At 35.2% G+C, this 19,381-nt stretch overlaps 1 protein-coding gene across 12 annotated transcripts in view; it reads right to left on the reverse strand.

The window, feature by feature from the left end:
* ablim2 (actin binding LIM protein family, member 2) overlaps positions 1–19,381 on the reverse strand; it is a 70,697-nt gene that overhangs the window by 19,764 nt on the left and 31,552 nt on the right. For 6 of the 12 annotated variants that reach the window (XM_084134526.1, XM_084134523.1, XM_084134519.1 and 3 more), the window contains exons 3-10: positions 12,112–12,295; positions 9,565–9,677; positions 9,288–9,414; positions 8,947–9,040; positions 5,881–5,968; positions 4,129–4,187; positions 2,441–2,491; positions 960–1,037 (exon numbers count right to left, since the gene is read on the reverse strand). In XM_084134526.1, coding sequence (XP_083990652.1) covers positions 960–1,037; positions 2,441–2,491; positions 4,129–4,187; positions 5,881–5,968; positions 8,947–9,040; positions 9,288–9,414; positions 9,565–9,677; positions 12,112–12,295 — 794 coding nt within the window. The remainder of the gene's footprint in view (positions 1–959; positions 1,038–2,440; positions 2,492–4,128; positions 4,188–5,880; positions 5,969–8,946; positions 9,041–9,287; positions 9,415–9,564; positions 9,678–12,111; positions 12,296–19,381) is intronic. The other 6 variants (XM_084134517.1, XM_084134525.1, XM_084134516.1 and 3 more) reach the window with 1 other exon arrangement.

Genomic DNA, 19,381 nt, shown 5'->3' on the forward strand with positions numbered 1-19,381 from the left:
AGGTGCATATAGGTTTTAACCTGTGTTTAGGCATTTTTTATACAGTAGCCTGTGGTAATCAAGTCTCACTGTCAGAATATTTTCATTTAAGCATAATAATTATAAATAAAATTATTCTTATTTCTTACCAATAGCTATGAGCTTGTTTAATTAATTTATTTGTTCCAAGGAAAATAATTGTACACAGCTGTAAATTATCAAGTTTTTATTGTTTTTATTATGGTCTTCTATATCTGCATACTGTTGGGAACCACATTTCCAAGTAAATACAATATTTTTTAAGGTTTACTTTAGCTTATTTATTGAAACTGTTATGTTTCAATAAACAAGCTAAACCCTCAAACCAACCCACCGGCCCACCTCAACCTGTCATTTTGACAGATAACAAATACTATATTTACCTGCTTTAGAAACGTTCCAGTACACACGGCTAATAATGATAAGAAGTGAAAAGGGGAGACAATTACATTTTAAAGTATCCATGTGAAAACAAACCTGAAAAGAGAGGTGAGGATTTGAGGGAAAAAACCTGATGTTCTTCTGCATTCCAGTGAATCATTCATGGGATATATTGTAAAGTAAATCGGGAGAGCAGCAAATGTGCAGTATTGTTGTCTTTTTCATACTGTTACATCAGAATACAAAGAAAAAAGAAAATAATCAGGAGGAAAAGAATGCAGGAAAATGCCAAGCGTTTTCTTCTGACGTCTAAAAATAAAACATAACATAAAACATCCCTGATATGGATAATTGTAGAGCAACCTTGTTTTAGTCTTTTTGAGTGGAGTTCTCCAAACCGGAAGCGTCACCCATAGTTCAAAATGCAGTAAGCAAGTCAGGAAAAAGTTGGATAACTCTTGCATGGTTATTTGTATGCTTGTGTGTTGCTGCCCACTGGTGGCAAACTTGAACAAATGAAAACTAATAAAGCATGGAATCATTTTCAGATGCGCACTTACATAGATAACTCTGCTAGGGGAGCCGGAAGCACTGGAGGCAGGAGCAGAGGTGATGCTCTCAGAGGAGGTTCTCGTCACCTGGAAACAAAAACAAGGTAAGAATAAGAAATACAAACACAACGGCACTAAACCAGAAGGGGACAGCAAACAAAAAGACAGTAAAAAAAAAAACATGGTAAAGTTCTAGCATATTTTAGTGACTCAATTGAAATCATACAAAGTAACAGTCATGTCAAGTCTTAAGGTCATAAATGATTATAGAGCAATTTCCACGTTGCTGTTACTATTGTGTGGATGTAACAACAATTTATTAGTCTTCACACAGTTTATGAAGGATTCAACAGAAAGGTACAGTAGATAGCCTAAGGTTTTGCCGTTAAGAACAATGCTTTATTCTTTGCTTTGTCAAACACTTCTTGTAATATAGGAACGGATACACAGTAAACCGCAATAAATAGTTTTTAATATGTATTTTTTACTTATTTTCAAGTAAAAGTATATAATGCTAATTTAAAATAAAGTTGGAGAAGAAAACCTTATTTTTCTTATTCAAATGCAGTATACATTTATAATGTTGCAGTATAAATGGCACATTGGACAAATGGTAGTTACATAGTTAAGGGAAAATGATCTGTCATTTCAATATCAACAAACATCAGGCAGTCTAAACTCTAGAGATTCTTCTTACAAAAATATTAAAGATTTTCCATTTTATTAGTAATGCATTCAGGGTCACAGCATCTTCTCTATACCTACACACCGGTGCGTCTCAATCAGTTCCCTAGCTTCCTAGCTCGTGAATCAGTATATCGTATACATGAATTCGAGCACTAGTAAGGACAGTTACTACTCACTACACATTGGCACACTGATGACTCTATTGATGACTCCGGCGACATGACAACATCCTCATAGTTCAACATCACTACTGGTATAAACAACAGCAGAACTGATATCTTTCTGACATTGTTTTTTTTTTTTTAAAGTAATTTAAAGTACATTATGATACTTTGATTGTTACAAATATGTCCAACATTTCAGTCGTAAATAAATTCTAAATGTTATCTAGAATAGATTATGTTCATTACGAACATAATCGTAATGAACATAATCGTTTAGCGATGTAAGTTTATGCTGACATATAATTAAATAATGGTTTGTGTTTTTAAAAAAACATCCATTGTGTGTCAGATGTGTAGTGAGTTGGCTCACAAGATTTATGTTTCGAGCTTCAGAACTTCTGTTAAGGGAACATAGTGAGCATTCATGCTTCATGGTGCATTGTGGGATTTGTGGGACTAAACATCTTTGTCCAGATGTTAAGACCTGTTCTTTGGTTCCTGATTTCTACTGGGTGGGTGTGGCAGTAGCCTACAGTGGCCTGGCAGGCCCATTTTGGACCTCATTGAGCATTCTATTAAAGCTGAAAGCAGGTCGGGAGGTAAGCCCATGCAGAGGGAAGTGGGCCGCATGTCACAAACCTGCACAGGTGCATTGGAATGGAGATCACTGAGCTGAATCCGCACCTGTTTCTGCAGGGAAAGGGTTGTTACAGTGAAGCGCTTCCACATACTGCATATCACCTTTGTTTAAGATATGCAACTCGATAGATTCCCTGGTAAATTATTTTGCATGGTATATTTTAGAGCATGTCGGCTGCCTAAACCAGAGCTCATTTTTATTTTGTAACATCGCACACCTTTTTAAGTGCTGTCACTGATTCTAGCTGCTATGAAAAAACAATCATCGTAGGCTTTGGTCTTTAATGACATAAGTGGGGGGGGCACGCACTTATGAAGGTAAAAGAGTAGCAAAACTCGAGAGCACGTAGATGTGTATTTGAGAACTGCTCTTGTCTGAGAACTGCTGCAGACAATTAGTCACAAACTAAGGAAGTGTCCAACGTTCCACACATTTCTTTTTTTTTGGTATAACTCTAGCATAGAATAGTGCGCAAGTATGCGAATTGAGAAGCACATTAAGAATGAATTGGATCTGCTAATAATAGAGGTGTTTATTTGCACATTCCGTCTACGTTGATTTAGTGCTTGATTCACTTAAATTGCCCCTTTTATGCTATTTTAATGGTTCCTAATTTTGTTTTGAAGGTCTCCTTCAATAGATTTGCATATCCAAGGTCAAAAACACCTTAATTTTCTCATACTATACATTGCAGCATCACCTCTTTTCTCACAGTGTTTGAGACGATTTGATCAAGGATCCGGTTTCTCTAAACCCCTCCTTTGCGAGAGCCTACTCTGCTGTGATTGGTCAGATGGCCCAGTCTGTTGTGATTGGTCAGCGCATCGGAAATTAAAATCTCATTACCATATCCGAATTTCAAGCTTCCTCAGTATACACAGTGAAATTAACAGTAACAATCATCTTATATCGAGCATTGGTTTGACTGTATTAATTCGAGCACGAGTCTTCATCCTATTCCTTCATCCTTCATCCTCAGAATTTGCTTTCACAGCACAGAAAACATGTCAACAACACAAACCAAACTCTTCCATGGCCTCAGCGATAACTACAGTGTTTGAGGGCAGCTCAAAGTAGACGTTGGCGGGCAGCAAAACAAACTTACATAGGTTCATGCAGGAAGTAAAACTGTAATTACTGACGACTCATTTCAGACAGCTCGGATTTAGTTCTTTCTTTTGGGACACAAACACCATTTATCATGCACTTTGATCTTTGCAGATTTTTTACATTCATATTCAACTGTTTAACACACTACATGAAAGATAATATCTAAAAAAATATATAAAAGGGGCACTTTAAGGAATTTAGCAAATTCATTAACAGCACAACCATGCAAAATTATGAAATTATGAAATCCTTCATACTTTACTGGTACTATAGAGTATCACTCCACCACCATGATCCAGGCACCTGAATCGACTCTTTAAAAAGCCAAAGGTGCGCTTGACAACAACATGCATCTGAATGTTTGCCGATTACAACACTTTTCTCCATTTGTTGATGAATAACAACTGCCATGATCATTTTTTTTTACATTTTTCTTTTAAAATACAGTCAACCTATTTCCAGTGGGTGAAAATAGCAAGTTTGTTGAAAAAGGAGCAATATATAATAAGCCTAATTTACATAGAGAGAATGACTGTTTCAGAGCATTTAACTCTTAGTCAAATTGGATTGCAGTTACCTTACTCTTCTCCTCTATACGTGCTGCCTGTCTGCAAGGAGGATGCCAGATGGAAGAACCTGTGAAAGAGAAAGCTAAAAATAACTAAAAAGTCCATGTAAAAATGCAGTGGCCCTACAGTATTTGACACTTAAGTCACACTTGTAATGGCTGTATGTTATTGCATTAGAAGTGGCATCAGCAACAAAAAAATAAATAATAATAATTCAGTACTCACTTCCCTGAGCCATTTTTGCAAAAACTTTTAAAAAGCTGGTGTCTTTTTTAGTGGATTGATCTTTTTTTATATAGCACAAACAAATACAGTTCAAAAGTTAGTATGATTTTTTTGAAAGAAATTAATACTTTTATTCAGGATGCATTATATCAATCAAAAGTGACAGAAAGTGATTTTACTATTTCAAATAAATGCTGTTCTTTTGAACTTTCTATTCATCAAATAATCCTAAAAAAACATCACTGTTTCCATAAAAATATTAATCAGCAAAACTGTTTTTAACATTGATAATTATCATGTATAATATCAAGTGTTTCTTGTGAATCAAATATTAGAATGATATAACAATGATATGATATTATAATTATTTTTGAAGGATCTTGTGACACTGAAGACTGGCGTAATGATGCTGAATATTCAGCTTTGCCCTCACATGAAAAATAAATAGATTTTAAAATATATTAAAATCTAAAAGTTATTTTGAATTGTAATAATATTTCACAATATTACTGTTTTACTGTATTTTGATCAAATAAATGCAGCCTTGGTGAGCATAAGAGACTTCTTTCAAAATTATTAAAAAATATTACGGACCCCAAAACCTTTGAACAGTAGTGTAGATTTTTAAGAGTAGTTTAAATATTTTTGGGCCCACAGTTCTTAATTCAATTTATTATCTCACATAACTTGTCTACCTGAGGTGTTAGCATGCTCATATATACCCCTATACAAACTGGCATTCATAAACTAACACAATCACTCACCCCTGGAATGAGTCAGCAGTCTTTCGTTTTATTTCAGCCAGATTGAAAAAGACTTCTAACTGATTCTGCTATAAAAGCAGAGTCTTGTCCACATCTGACTATAAATCTCCTTTGACAAACTACAGTGCAGTGAGATTCCAGTGAGAGACTGAATTACTGCAACGTTTGAGGTGAGACACAAGAGAAAAAATAAAACAATATATATCTTATGATGTCAAATGTTTATTTTCTTCTTTATAATTTAAATAGGATGCGACTGGTGTGAGCTTTTAGCTTTATATGACTGTCTTTTGCTTTATTATTAAAATACAAAAACTATCCATCCATGTTTTTCTTAAGCATAAAACTCCAAGTACTCTAATACATATATAAAAAATTATTCAAAAATCCTCATCAATATACCCCAGCTGTGTCTGCACTGTCTGTCTGTCTGGTTTCATGGTCTAAAATTAGAGAACTTTGCAGAGAAAAATGTTCATTGCAGCATTCTGACACAAATCATCAATGAAATCTCCAAAACTAATCAATTTTCTTCATTTTTTTAATGAATAACATTACATAGCAAGCTGATTTGGGAGGCACAGAGATGAAGTCACTCATGAGACTTAGGCTCCATCCATCAGATTCATTATTTGTGATCCATTATAGAGTTTTTTGTTTTGAATGTTACATGTAAAACAAGTTTTATTGTATTGTAGGATTTGTGTGAATCAAATTTCAGCATCAGAATCAAACCTTTTCATCATGTAGATTTGATGAGATTTAAGTTACCTTGCAGGTACATCTCCTCGCCCTCCCCAAACATCTGCTCACAGCGTGCACATCTGGCACATGTGGGATGGTAGTGCTTTTCTCCAGCCTGCAAAAGATAAACAGAGAGCACACATCAGTCATTCAACTCCACTGCAGGAAATTATTAATTAACCCTTAAACGCAAAACTCGGGTCTTCAGTGACCCGGGCCGTCATTCACTACCCTCCTCCTCCTCATAAATTTTTTTAAAGTAAGACATCAACCTTCTTAGTATTCCTCAATCAACTGATTATGAACAATTTAACAAGAAATAAATAATACAATTATAAAAGAATGCCTGTTTTACCAATTCATTTTTTGTAAAAATTGTATAGGGTCGCTAACGACCCGAGGTGTGTAACAGTGTAAGTATATTTTTTCTGCACAACAATAATTTAATCTTTGATGACTGAATAAGTACCATTAATCTTTATTCCACAAGGTGGCAATGTCTGATACACAATGATGAAGTGATGTTTGACTTGTAGTTACAAGTCAGGCAGAAAACAAAAGAATAGGAAGAATCATTAGCAAAACTTGAAATGGCTCAGCGATTTACAGCAGAGCAAATACTGAATGCAATCAAATAGTGTCACTGTCACTTGATGATGGATCTGGTGAAGAAGCTGTCAGCGATCAAAATACTGATTTTGAAGATGTTGAAAATGATAGTTTTGAGAATATGTTTGAGATCGCAAATATGAACCAGATGTTGAATGTACTGTGAAATGAGCTCTGACGAGGACAGTGATGATGGTATAAAACATCTGCTCAAACTGAACCCTTCCAAGCTTCAAAAGGTAAATAGTAGGTAAATAGTTCTAGACTGTTCTAGAGTACAGATTTGTAAAATCTATTTCATCTTTTATATTTTCCTAATCTATTCTCATCTATCGGAAATGTTCAGCATGCTGTGTTGCGCTGCTTTTAGTGCTCAACACAGATGTTGATTTAAATTCACGAGTATCATAACCTGCACTGGAAAATCTACTCAGCCCCCTAAACCTCAAAGGCCATCCTCTTTAAACACAGCTTCAGTCCTGCCACTGGAAATGTCATGGCATTTCAGATTCAGATACAATTCTCAATCGGTGCTAAAGACTAAATTGGGCCTAAAAAAACACACTCTGTTTTTTGGCTTTCTGTTTCCATCGGAGCAGTTATACAAATGGAACAAACTGTTTAAAAAATCCCCTCAAATACACAATAAAAACCTTTACCTTTGATTCCCTCAATACCCTGATGGTGTCTAAGCTTGTAAACTGGCAATACTTCTGAAAGGTGGGCTAACTAATCTTGATAACATATGAATACCTGTATCAGCTAGTCTTCAGTTCATGTAAAAAAATGTGCCAAAGGCAAAAGAGTATGCCAAGATACCATTTTGCATGACTTCATTTATTTCACATCACCTTAAAGCACTTGGCACGGCAGTTGTGTAGTTAAAAATACCATCCTAAACTATGATGTCACGCAATCTAATTCTGGGTTACGGTAGCAGTGCCAATGGGACAGAGTCACTATAGCAACAGTGTGCAACTTCTGACAAATATCTAACAAACACATAAACACACAGATTTATAGAGCTCTAAGGAACACGAATCTGTAGATCTTTATGTATGTGATAAATATGATAATGCACACATAACTTGTTTTATTTACAAGCAATATTTATCCATATGAGACCAACCAATGGGAAACTAAGCAGATACAAAGAACAACTACATCAATAGGGGGCTTGTTAGGGTGTAACAAAATAGCTGTTTAAAGAAAAACGAGGAAGAGTTTGCATGTAAGAACAAAAGAGAGTGAACAAAACAGAAAAAGTGAAAGGGAGAAGCAATATGAGGAGATAGATTGTTCAATACTATAATTAGGCTTTAGAGGGGTTGTGAAATGACTGTCTTAGATTCTCTTAGTAAGCACCCACTCAGCTTGACCACTGGGATTATAGAGTACCAGCTCTCAGATGAGAATAAAAGCCTTTCACACACACTCAAAGAAAATATATGATAAATGCAAACAAATCTTAGGGGCAACAATGCTAAAATCAACATGAAACAGCATTTGCAACCCATTTTACTTGGTAATGTGACATATTTCTGAGAGAAATCTAATACTTGATTAGAAAAGTGTATCGCAGGACTTGATTATATTTACTGGGATTTGATTGGAACATGAAAAGTGGCCAGAATCACACCATAATTTTGAGGCTTTGAGATAATCTATATTAGTGAACTCCTAAAAGCTGACAAAATTTAGGAAAAGGAATTTAGCATATTTGAAATTTCCAGAAGAGACATTTGAAGTCTGTCTCTTCTGGGAAAATAGACCAAAAATATTGATGACTCATCCTGTACTAGGCAGATTTTTGTCCAATCAAATGTTCTCTAGAATGAGTGTCCCTCCCCTTGATACATGGCTGTAATATAACTAAAGCCTATTGGCTTATTAAAAAATTGGATGAGCCTTTCAATATATCCCACCCAAAACCGAGTTTTTATTGTTAACAAAACTATTAAAAGTGATTTTCCTTCATTGAAATAAAATAAAATATATATGTATATATATATATATATTAGATGAAAAACGTAATCTTAAAAAACTTAAGCGAAAATTAAATTGGCAACTATCTGAAATAAATCTGAAATATAGTACTAAAATATAGAACTAATAAAGTACTGAAAAACTTAAAAATGAAGCTAAATAGAAATAGTTTTAAACTAGAAAAAAGACAAAAGCACATAACAGTACTCAAACTTAAAACCAAATCAAAATGAAAACATCTAAAAAAAAATTAAATAAAAGCCAATTCAAAATATTAATAAATACTACAATAATACATAACACTTTTCATTTTAATAAGAACGTTTCAATCTTCCAATTTTCTGGTCTTTAAAGAAGAATATGGGGTCCATTTTGATTTCCTGTTGAGTTTAAACAAATGTTAACAATATAATTATGCCATTCATTCATCTACTTCCATCCATTAAGGAATCCATTCATTAAATGATCGCTGCCAAATAGTAAAGATTTCCTTCAAACCTCAAGTACTTTTCCAGTGATGTATTTCTTGCAGGTTTCACACTGGATGCCGAACATGGCGTGGTAGTCTGCCTCACAATACGGGATCCCATCCCTACAGAACATCAACACACATTACAGTAGATGTAATTCACTTGAACTCGAAGATGGTGACAAGTCTCTGTTTGCTCTCTGGCCTTGAGAAATCCCACACTGTTCTTTCATATTAGAGCACATCAATAATGTTGAGTCATTCCAGTGGGTTCAGCGGGCTTTCATATCACATTACTACGATTGATAAAAGACACACAAGCACCCATCCACACATTCGCACACACATGAACAGGAATAGTGGGACTAACTTGCTGATATATTCGGCATTAAGCACTTTATTGCACACTTTGCACTTGAAGCAGCCAAGGTGCCAGTGCTTGTCCAACGCCACCAGAGACTGCTCATTTTTAAACTCCTTTCCACAGCCACAGCAATCTGCAGAGAGAGCGAGACAAAAGTATAGTGTAGTACTAATGAAACGCCAGAGAGGGCTGTCATTGCAGACATTTAGGAAATGAATGGGTAAGAGAGTGCACGTTACATATAATGGAAACAGATAGCAATGCAAAAACACAGAGAACTTACTGTACACAGCCTGTGGGGGTGCCGTGCTGTTGACTGGCACAGGCTGAGTGCATTTCTCACAAATGCACTCCTTCCCATTAAACGTCACGCGGTCCCCAGCTGGAAACGGCTGCCTGCCAGAAACACACACACACAGTCACCTCGTCATTTACCAAGGTTATAAAGTCACTTTCATATGAGGATGAATTTTAAACTAGTTTTTAGTAAACCATTTTAAATTAGGCTCAGATGTAGGGGGACTACAATATAAATGTGAAAAACACACAACAGGGTGACAAACGAAACATTTCAGCATATTAGCAGTTTGCAAAAATTGCGAGAAATTGTCACGAGACAAACACTGCTTTGTTAATCTTTTAAAATTAATCAAATAACCAAGCATAAGCAAAGGCAGGTGCATTCTTAAAGGGATAGACAGTTTGCCCCCAAAAAAATCATTTCATAAAAAAAGAAAATTTCTATCTACTCAAGAAGGTTTGTTTTCCGTTCAACGAAAAGCAATGGGGACAGATGTTGTCGAGCTCCACAAAAAAGCAGCATAAAAGAAAGCAAAAAGACATGTGCACTACATTTCAAGTCCTCTAAACCTGTACCAGTCACTGTTTAATAAAAAACTTCCACTTCTCAGTAGCAATAACAGGCCTACTGTAACTCATTTGTACATTTGCATATTCAACCTGACACATCACAGCCAGTTATTACACACATCACAAACATTACTGCTGTCAGACCCGCTGCAATGTCTCTGCATGAAATAAAAGAGATTTCATAGCTGTGGGGAGGGTTTTTAGAGATTATAACAATTTCAGACCTCTCTTTACTCAAAATAATCATTCAGAAGACTTATAGAAGTATACATTGTCACATATAAAGCCACATACTTTTGGACTACATTTATGGTGCTTTTTTGTCATTTTTGGAGATTGACAGCACAGTCAGTTTGATTGTACACTTTTAAACAACTTCATTAAAATAACTATAATTTTAAATAAGTATAATAACTATAATATTGAATAACTACAGTATAAACTATTCAAATACATTGTGTAGCTAAAACTTAACTGAATTAAGTAAGAATATTAAAACCAGAAAGATCAAATTAACAGATTTTTTAATGAATAGCTACTGTAGCATTAACTGGCAAAGATCCCTGCCCTATCATGCACACATTAACAAGCATAATAGTAATAGTAATAGTCTTAGCATTATTATTTACAGTGTATGAAAATAAACATCTTAAATATTCAACCCAACATCTCATTTGTGTTTCACAAGCTTTATGTTTGTGCTACAATGAATAGGGCAGGAATAAGACCTCTTGGTTGAGTGAAGCAAGCCTTCATAAGAGAGGCTTGATGGCACAGGTTCAATCATATCTGGCTGATAGTTCAGTTTGAAAGCTGATGATATCACAGTATGTTGATCATCATCTCTCTAGCTCTCATCACCCAATGGAAGAATGAATGTTTGAATCCTATTAACACACCATTGCCTGATTTTGAATTGAAACCTGATGTGCTAGCCAATGTTATGCCAAACTCTTTGTGATGGATGTTGATTGCCTGTTTTTCTTGGTATAACAATGAATACTCTGTTCCTGTGGTTGTTGGCTCAATTTACTTTGTAAAAAAAAAAAGCCATCATTCAAAAGAAAGAGCTACTTTGCAGACCTCTGTTCACACCTACTAGCTTGCCATTAAAGTTATAATAATAGCAGTAACAATCATTTCTAACTGGCAAACATAGAAACACTATGTGTTGGAATAGGCTGTATAAAGTCATCCAGCGTAACTACAAATTAGATATTTAGAAGGTGATTTAAGATTTAGTCACACCCAAGATATCAATTGGGTACACAGTGTCCACAGAAACATGCATCGCTATGGAAATGTAGGAGGGACTCTTCCTGAGCAACATGTCACATGCACATACACAACATCCATTCAGAGACTGAGGGACACCCTACACCACTCTGGAAATAAGTGGCCTGGGAGCGGAGCATGTACTTCATATTCTTACTGAAAGCTGATGGGTGCCCTTTCCTTCCCGTCCCTCAGTAACAAGACTGCCCAACTATAAAATTCAGAACCTTTAGAAATGATATAGTTATAATTTGATATATGATATAGTTAAGCAATGTCGAGTAACGAGTGCTGTTTTTTTTCCGATTGTAAATGTGTGAATAAGCTAATATTGTGTTATATTTTAGACACAATAACATATGGCCTCTTTTTGCTCAACTTTGCCAACGAAAAAGAATCTGCGTTTTCAACTAATCGGGTGAACCAATGGTTCAATGGCCCTTTCATAAAGAGAGACATTTACTTCATTCCAGAATGATTCAGCTGTTTGCAATAAATTGAATGAATGAATGACTTACTGGCTGCAAGATTATATATACACATACATACATACATTTGATATTGAATAAGCTTTGCGAATAACATTTTGAAGTCTGGTTACTGATGCCTTACCTTACCCAAATTGTTAAATGTACCAATAGTGAATGTATGCTAGTGTTTGCTAGTGAATGCATGCGAGTCTTACTTGCAGACGGCACAAACAAAGCAGCGTGGATGGTATGTCTTGCCAAGGGCGGACACAACTTCCCCTTCAATGAACTCTTCGCAACTGAAGCAGCGGGTGCCATAGAGTCGCTGATAATCCAGAGTGCAGATATACTCGCCTTGTCGCACAAAAAAGCCTCCCTGAGCCAAGTCACATCCACAAACTGCAGAAAGAGAGAGAGACAATACAGTTAAAGCTACAGAGGGCTAAACTTTAATGATAACATAAATTGGCCAAAATGTTCCATTCACTCAAGTCAAATGAATATGTGAAAAACCCGAACCCTGTTTGTGCTTCAGTGTACTGTCTCTGATAGCCTCTTGCAAGCTGAATCAAGTTTTCAAACTGGAATGTCCTCTAATAAACTAATATACAATATTAACAAGGAAAAATCAAACCATTAAATAATTATCTAAAAAATATTTATGATTATTGAATAGACTAAATTTCATCGGCTCAGTCATTTTTAATATTTATCTTTTTAAATAGAAAATAGTATTCAATAGCATATGGTAATGAAAATAGTATTGAGAATCATTATATTTCACTGATATTATATCAACTACTGAAATTGTAGCATTACGACAACACTAGTTGTCAATAAAAATCCATAATGACAACCCAAATCACACATTTGGGTGTGTGTCCATGTGTTTATGTGAGTGAAGTAATTGTTGTGTGTGTCTAATCAGTATCAGCACACCATGACATCATCAAGTCACATGGAGGTAGGAGACTGGGCAGGTGCATGAGTGGACAGGACAAAACAAAATGAAACGCAACCATCCCCTAATTTTCCCCTCTCCATCTCTCCCCGCACTCTCTTTCCTTTTCTCAGTCCTTTTTCCACTAAAACAGGAACCACATCAGAAACACAATACACACAGACACGCTCCGATGACATCATTCTCAGGGCCGATCCATTTTCCACCTCCTCTGAGGTAAATGATAACTGTGGAATTTCCTTCTCTCCCATGGAAATGTAACACTTGATGTTTTTTTATTTATTTAAATAATTTTGTTTATATCAGTCATGTACATTAGGGTTATATGTTACATCTTACAGTATGTTGTTAAATTAACATTTGTTGTATCATTATAATGCAGTACAAATTCAAAATCAAATCTGGACTATGCTATCCATACTCATTTTATAGCTCTATATTCTTTATGTTCATTTTTGTCTGTGACCATGCTGAAACATAAAAAAAGTTTAATATGAAAAGAGCAACTTCTGAGCAGTAAAACTGTAACATTTCCAGTAATATATGTGACCCTGGATCACAAAACCAGTCACATGTCGCACGGGTATATTTGTGGCAAAAGTCAACAATACATTGCATGGGTCAAAATTATCGATTTTTCTTTTATGGCAAAAATCATTAGGATATTAAGTAAACATCATGTTTCATGAAGATATTTTGTAAATTTCCTACCGTAAATATATAAAACATTTATTTTTGTGAGTGAATGCAGCACAATTGCGAACATAAATGAACAACTTTAAAGGTGATTTTCTCAATGTTTCGATTTTTTTGCACCCTCAGATTCCAGATGTTCAAATAGTTGTATCTCGGCCAAATATTGTCCTATCCTAACAAACCACACATCAATGGAAAGCTTATTTATTCAGCTTTCAGATGATGAATAAAGCTCAATTTCCAAAAAATGACCCATGTGACTGGTTTTGTGGTCCAGGGTCACATATAAGTATGCATCCTATTCTCTCTGAGCATCTAACAGTCAACGGCTTGCCTCTGTAAGATCCCATTTTATATGACCTCACTTGGTTATTACATAAGAGCTTAACAGTGTTAGCACTCAGAAACAGACCCTCCTCTTGCTCTCTTTCACACAAACACACACACACAAATACATGTGTACTAATTTGCGTGTTAGCACAACACAATGCATTCTAATGTTCCGCTTGTAGTAAAAATCCAAACAATAACATAGGAATGTTGGTCAGGAAATAGCAGGCATATTTTCCGCATCTGCTCAAGAGTGATTGGTTGGTGTCCATGATATGGAAGGTTAGCTAGGTTATAAGCATATCGGGTGTGACAATGTGTGAATTCTGTTCCAAACATATTAAAACTTCCTCCTAAAAGCACAAACGGTCTCAAAGATAACCTGTAAGACAAGAGGACAGCACACACCCAGGGCAAGACTGAAAACAGCATTGCACTTCTTATTTCATCAAGCAAGATTGATATTCCAATAGAAGCCATGGCTGCTTTATTTAAATGAATTTGACATTTCATCAAGCAAGATTGATATTCCAATAGAAGCCATGGCTGCTTTATTTAAACGAATTTGACGAATAATAGACATGCATCTTATTAAAAAAACTAAATTATTGATTAAAATATCCTAGTCACTTTCATAAGATACTTCTAACAGACTATAGGGTGGTTTAAGCTATTTGGGCTATTTTGTAATTATTATTTATTTTGAGGGGGATTTTTGCTGGGAAATTTGAAGTTTTTGTTGTCAGGGACTCCCAAATGTGGTGATCCCCTTGCGAGGGACCCCCTTCCTAAAATATAAAAGCATTTATGTTAAAGATACATTTATACTGTGTGGGAAAAATATTACGTGGGATTGATATTATAGAGACAGCATGTTTGAAAATTAAATAACTAAAAACAATTAAATTAAGTCAAAGTAATTTAAGCCAAATATAGCCAATTATGGGACAAATAAGAATGATTAAATATTCTCTGTAGAATATTTTCTTTGTATTGAGTTGAGAGTGGATTATCTTTTGTATAAATGCATAATAAAAAAATGGTTTCTGACTAATACTGCTAAATAGTTGTGATTGATCCCGTTTTTAGACAGCAGAATGAAATGGTAATAAAATCCAGTTTAATAAATGTGTTTAATTATTGCATTAAACATTTAACTAATATCTTAATACTGTAACTTTGACAGCCTTAAAATACATTTAGTATAATCTTTGTTTTTTTTCTTTCTGTGGACTCCCAAGCATTCCACTGCAGTCCTCGGGGGTCCATGGACCCCAGTTCAAAAACCTCTGCCCTAAGCACCCTTTTGCCCATCAACTACTAAAGTATGTAACCCAAACCGTGCAGTGATAAGAAGTCCTCAACATTGGGCAGGGTTTGTCTTTCACCCTGCCAGTATATTTAGCTCAGCTGGAGACAGAAAACAACACCTGAATAAGAGGAGCAAAGGAATGTCTGCAAGCAACACTGCTCTCACGATCAATGCCACATGCCACAGTCCTTGCTGATCTGAAAGTGTGCAAGTTATAATGCTAGTTCTAATTTTGAAGGATGTTTTCATGTTTTACCAGAACAATTCCTGGAACATCCCTCCCTGAGGTTAAGTGCTCCAGATGGACACCCCATCAGCACTTTGGGAATAAACACTTTGGGTGCTTAAGCTCCTATGAATGTCACACCACACACATGCTGTATGATGACTGAAACGATGGAAGATTATAGATACTGGAAGTATGATTTTGGCTTACAAAAAAGCAGATAAATTAGACAACATGAAATAAAAATGAAATAAAATATCACAGCTGAGGAGGTTATACAAGCAGCACTAAAAGGGGGATGGGTTGGGCTAGAAGAAATGGAACATGGAAAAATGATGGCGGAGGAAGATAAGCAGACTATAGAATAGGGAAGGAGGGCAAACAAGAGTAATCGGGAGGGTGAGTGAACCTGGAAACTTCAGTATATTGATATTGGACTTGAAATCAAATCCCTGGATGGAAATTCTCAATATGTCTGACTCTCTGAAACCTAAACTTTGCAATGCAAGAAGAGCAAGTAAACAAGATAATAAAACGGGTTACACTGAGGGCAAAAGCAATTCCTTTGCACACATTTCCTATCTAAGACAACCTAAGGTAGGAAATGTGGGTAGGAAAGGGTAAGGTAGGAAACCTAAGATAGACACAACAATCTGGGAAGCAATCAGTGAAAGAGTTAAAGCTATCGGTGGAATTGCAAGTGTAAATCTCTTTCCTCAAAGCCAAGGAATTGCGAAAGCTAGCACCAGTGACATGCAATTGGCAGGACTCACATCAACAGAGGGAAGCGTTTTATTCCTGAAGGGTAATATAACCCCTCTACACACCATCTAAGCCAATACTAGCTAGCTCCAGTGTTCCAACTGAATTCTCTGGCAATCTAAAATGGCGCTGGTTCGCATGCTTTTAGGGAGTTGGCTGCATGGCTGGAGAGGGTCTGCTGTTCCTCTACATGAGGGGGGTTGCATTTTCACAGCCTAAGATCAGAGTCAGACTTTCAACAATAATCCAGCAGACAGGCTACTGATATCACACCTGCCTTTAATTATTATTATTATTATTTTTTATTTTATTTTTTTTACAAAAGTTGAATATTGTGTACTCTGTAGGCATTCCATGAGTTCACATAAGCCACTTTTCCACCATCGGGCCAAACCGTTCTCAAACTGTTGTTTTACCGTTTCATTATTATTAACTTGTGTTACTTTGCTCAAAAGCAACACACAAATGACCATCTTGTAATTGTGCCGTGCCGATCCAAGCTGAAGTGGAAATATAACTGGAACCATTCTTAGGACCGATCGGCCAGACGCTGGAAAAGTGGTTATATATGACAGCATTCAACAAATTTTGGAAAACTGGGAAATCTTTGATTGCGATGAAAAATCTTGTACAGATAACATTAATTATTAAATATTTATTATTTTATTGTCTATTATTTTATTTATTATTTTATCTCCTCAACATCTCATCATGGAGCCGGAATTTTAACTTGCAGCTTTATCTAGCCAAAAACCACCCACTCACAGACAGGAAGAGACCATCTGAACAAAAAGTCAAACAACCAATCACAGTTTGTTTTTATATGCCACGATAAATAAATATGAAGTAATAAATTATTACTGATGAATAAATAAATAAAATACACAAATGACAGGCATACCAAACAACCTGTATCAAATCTGTTTGTGGACATGTTCAAAAATAAATGCCTCAAACAAAACTCCCTTATGAAGGGTACAAAAATACACTTTAGCACATTTTTAAAAACTACTTATTATGTTAATAACATACTTTAAAAGAATATACTTGATTGCAAACTGAATATAATGTTTTCAGACAATTGCGTGTTAGTAAACTTACTATTAAATGAAAGTGTATATATTACATTTATATTACATGCAATTACTTGAACTTAAGAGTGCTTTTTTAACCCAATTAAGTAGGACTTCAATACATATTTATATGTTTCATATATTATTTCATGTGTAAACTAAAAAACAAAAATATGAAAAAAAATAATAATGTGTTTTAATGTGTCCCTGTTACATTGTATTTATACATTTAAGTACTGAGTAATAGTAATTAACTGCATGTCCTTACTATAGGGTTAGGGTAGGATTAAGGTTTGGTTAGTTGCATGTAATTATGCCCAATTTATAGTTATTACTATAGTAAATGCATGTAACGTGTAACAAGGACACATTAAAATAAAGTGTTACCAAAATATTACTGTCATTTTATTGAATTATGTCATGTATTTAAATATATTTGTAATTATTACACATTTGTAATGATGAAGTTCCAATTTAGTACATTTAAAATATATTACCTTGTGGGTAGCTTTGAGGTTAAGACTACCTCATCATAAACACAGTATTACAATATTGCATCCTGCAGATGATGCAGAAAACAACACTGTTAAGTATCAACACACCTTTGACAATGAACAGTTCATCAATTTTGTCATCCTGATGAACGGAAGAGCTTCTGCATCTTCATTTTGGCAGAGGATCACAAGCTCTAGCTCTCATTCACCTTGAGAGTCCTGAGCGTTCACTGCACTACAGTACAGAGTGTTCTGTTCTAACTGCTGCTGAGTGTCTCTAATTACCTGCAATCACACACTAATTTGATCGATAACTAACGCATGAGTGCAAATTAGTGTGCACCAGTATAATGCAGGAAACATGGACGTGTAACTACCTGACTATCTACACAGAAGAGAATAGAATATAAAAGAAAACACATCTCTGAACAAGCACATAGACAAATCCAAACCACTGTCCATGAAAGGCCTGGGCTACTAGCCAAACAGAACTAGTGTACTGAATAAATACTTGCACAACAGCAAAAAAGAATAAAAAAAACACATACACATAAAGAGAGTCAGGTTGACCACTCTTCCTTCCGTTAATTACGATCGATTATGGTTGATTTTTTCTTTTCTTTTTTATGACAATTAACCATTAAGGAATTAACATCAATTTAATTACTTCAATCCTAAACTAAGTGTTTTATGTTAAATAGAGATGGAATATATTTGTTGTTGTATTGTTGTGTAATGTTGTAAATAGCAAATTTTCCATATTGCAAATCACATTGTTTTAAAAGTCATACCGGGTATTATCTTTTAATCTGCGGTTTTGTGTGTGTGAAGGGTGTATAACAACTACATAATTGGGTTAGAGGTATTAGTGCTGTTGTGATACGTAAAATGTGCACTACAGATCAGGTGCATGATTTGAAAGAGATCGCAAAACAGAAACAAAATACCCACACCATTATGACCATATTGTCTGATGTGAAATTACATAACATGGATTGGATTTAAATTACTGGAATGACCTATAATGTTGGATAACAATACCGTAATACCAAGATTTTTTTTAATGTTTTTGTAAAAAGTCTTTTACTCACAGTGGCTACTTTTATTTGATCAAAAAATACAGTATAAAGTCATATTCAATTCAAAATAACAGTTTTCTATTTTAATTTATACTAAAATGTAATTTATTCCTGTGATGGCAAAGTTGAATTTTTAGCATCATTACTCCAGTTTTCAATGTCACATGATTCTCCAGTAATTATTCTAATTGTCATGATTCTGCCTTCATGTCCTAGATCTTTCTTGTTTTGAGGCAGGATCATGACAGACCCATGTTTTGTGTACAAGCACATGGCGATTTGTTTGGGCCATGTGCTTGTGTTGTCTCGTTCTCTGCCCCGCCCCCTTGTTATCCTCGTTTTGTCTTGATTGCTTTACCCATCATCACCTGTGTTCCTGATTAGTTTGCTCCCTATTTAATCCCCTCATGTTTTCTGTCCTGTGTCGGTACATTATCTAACTTTGCCTGTTATTCCTTGTGAGACGTTGCTTGTATAAAACTGTGAGTACTTTGTCAGTGACCTGTTAAATCAGTTTTGTGAGTTCGTTTCCCGTCATCGTCTAGTCAGAGT

The sequence above is a fragment of the Abramis brama genome, assembly GCF_963993115.1.
Source record: "Abramis brama genome assembly, chromosome: 14".
NCBI lineage: Eukaryota > Metazoa > Chordata > Actinopteri > Cypriniformes > Leuciscidae > Abramis > Abramis brama.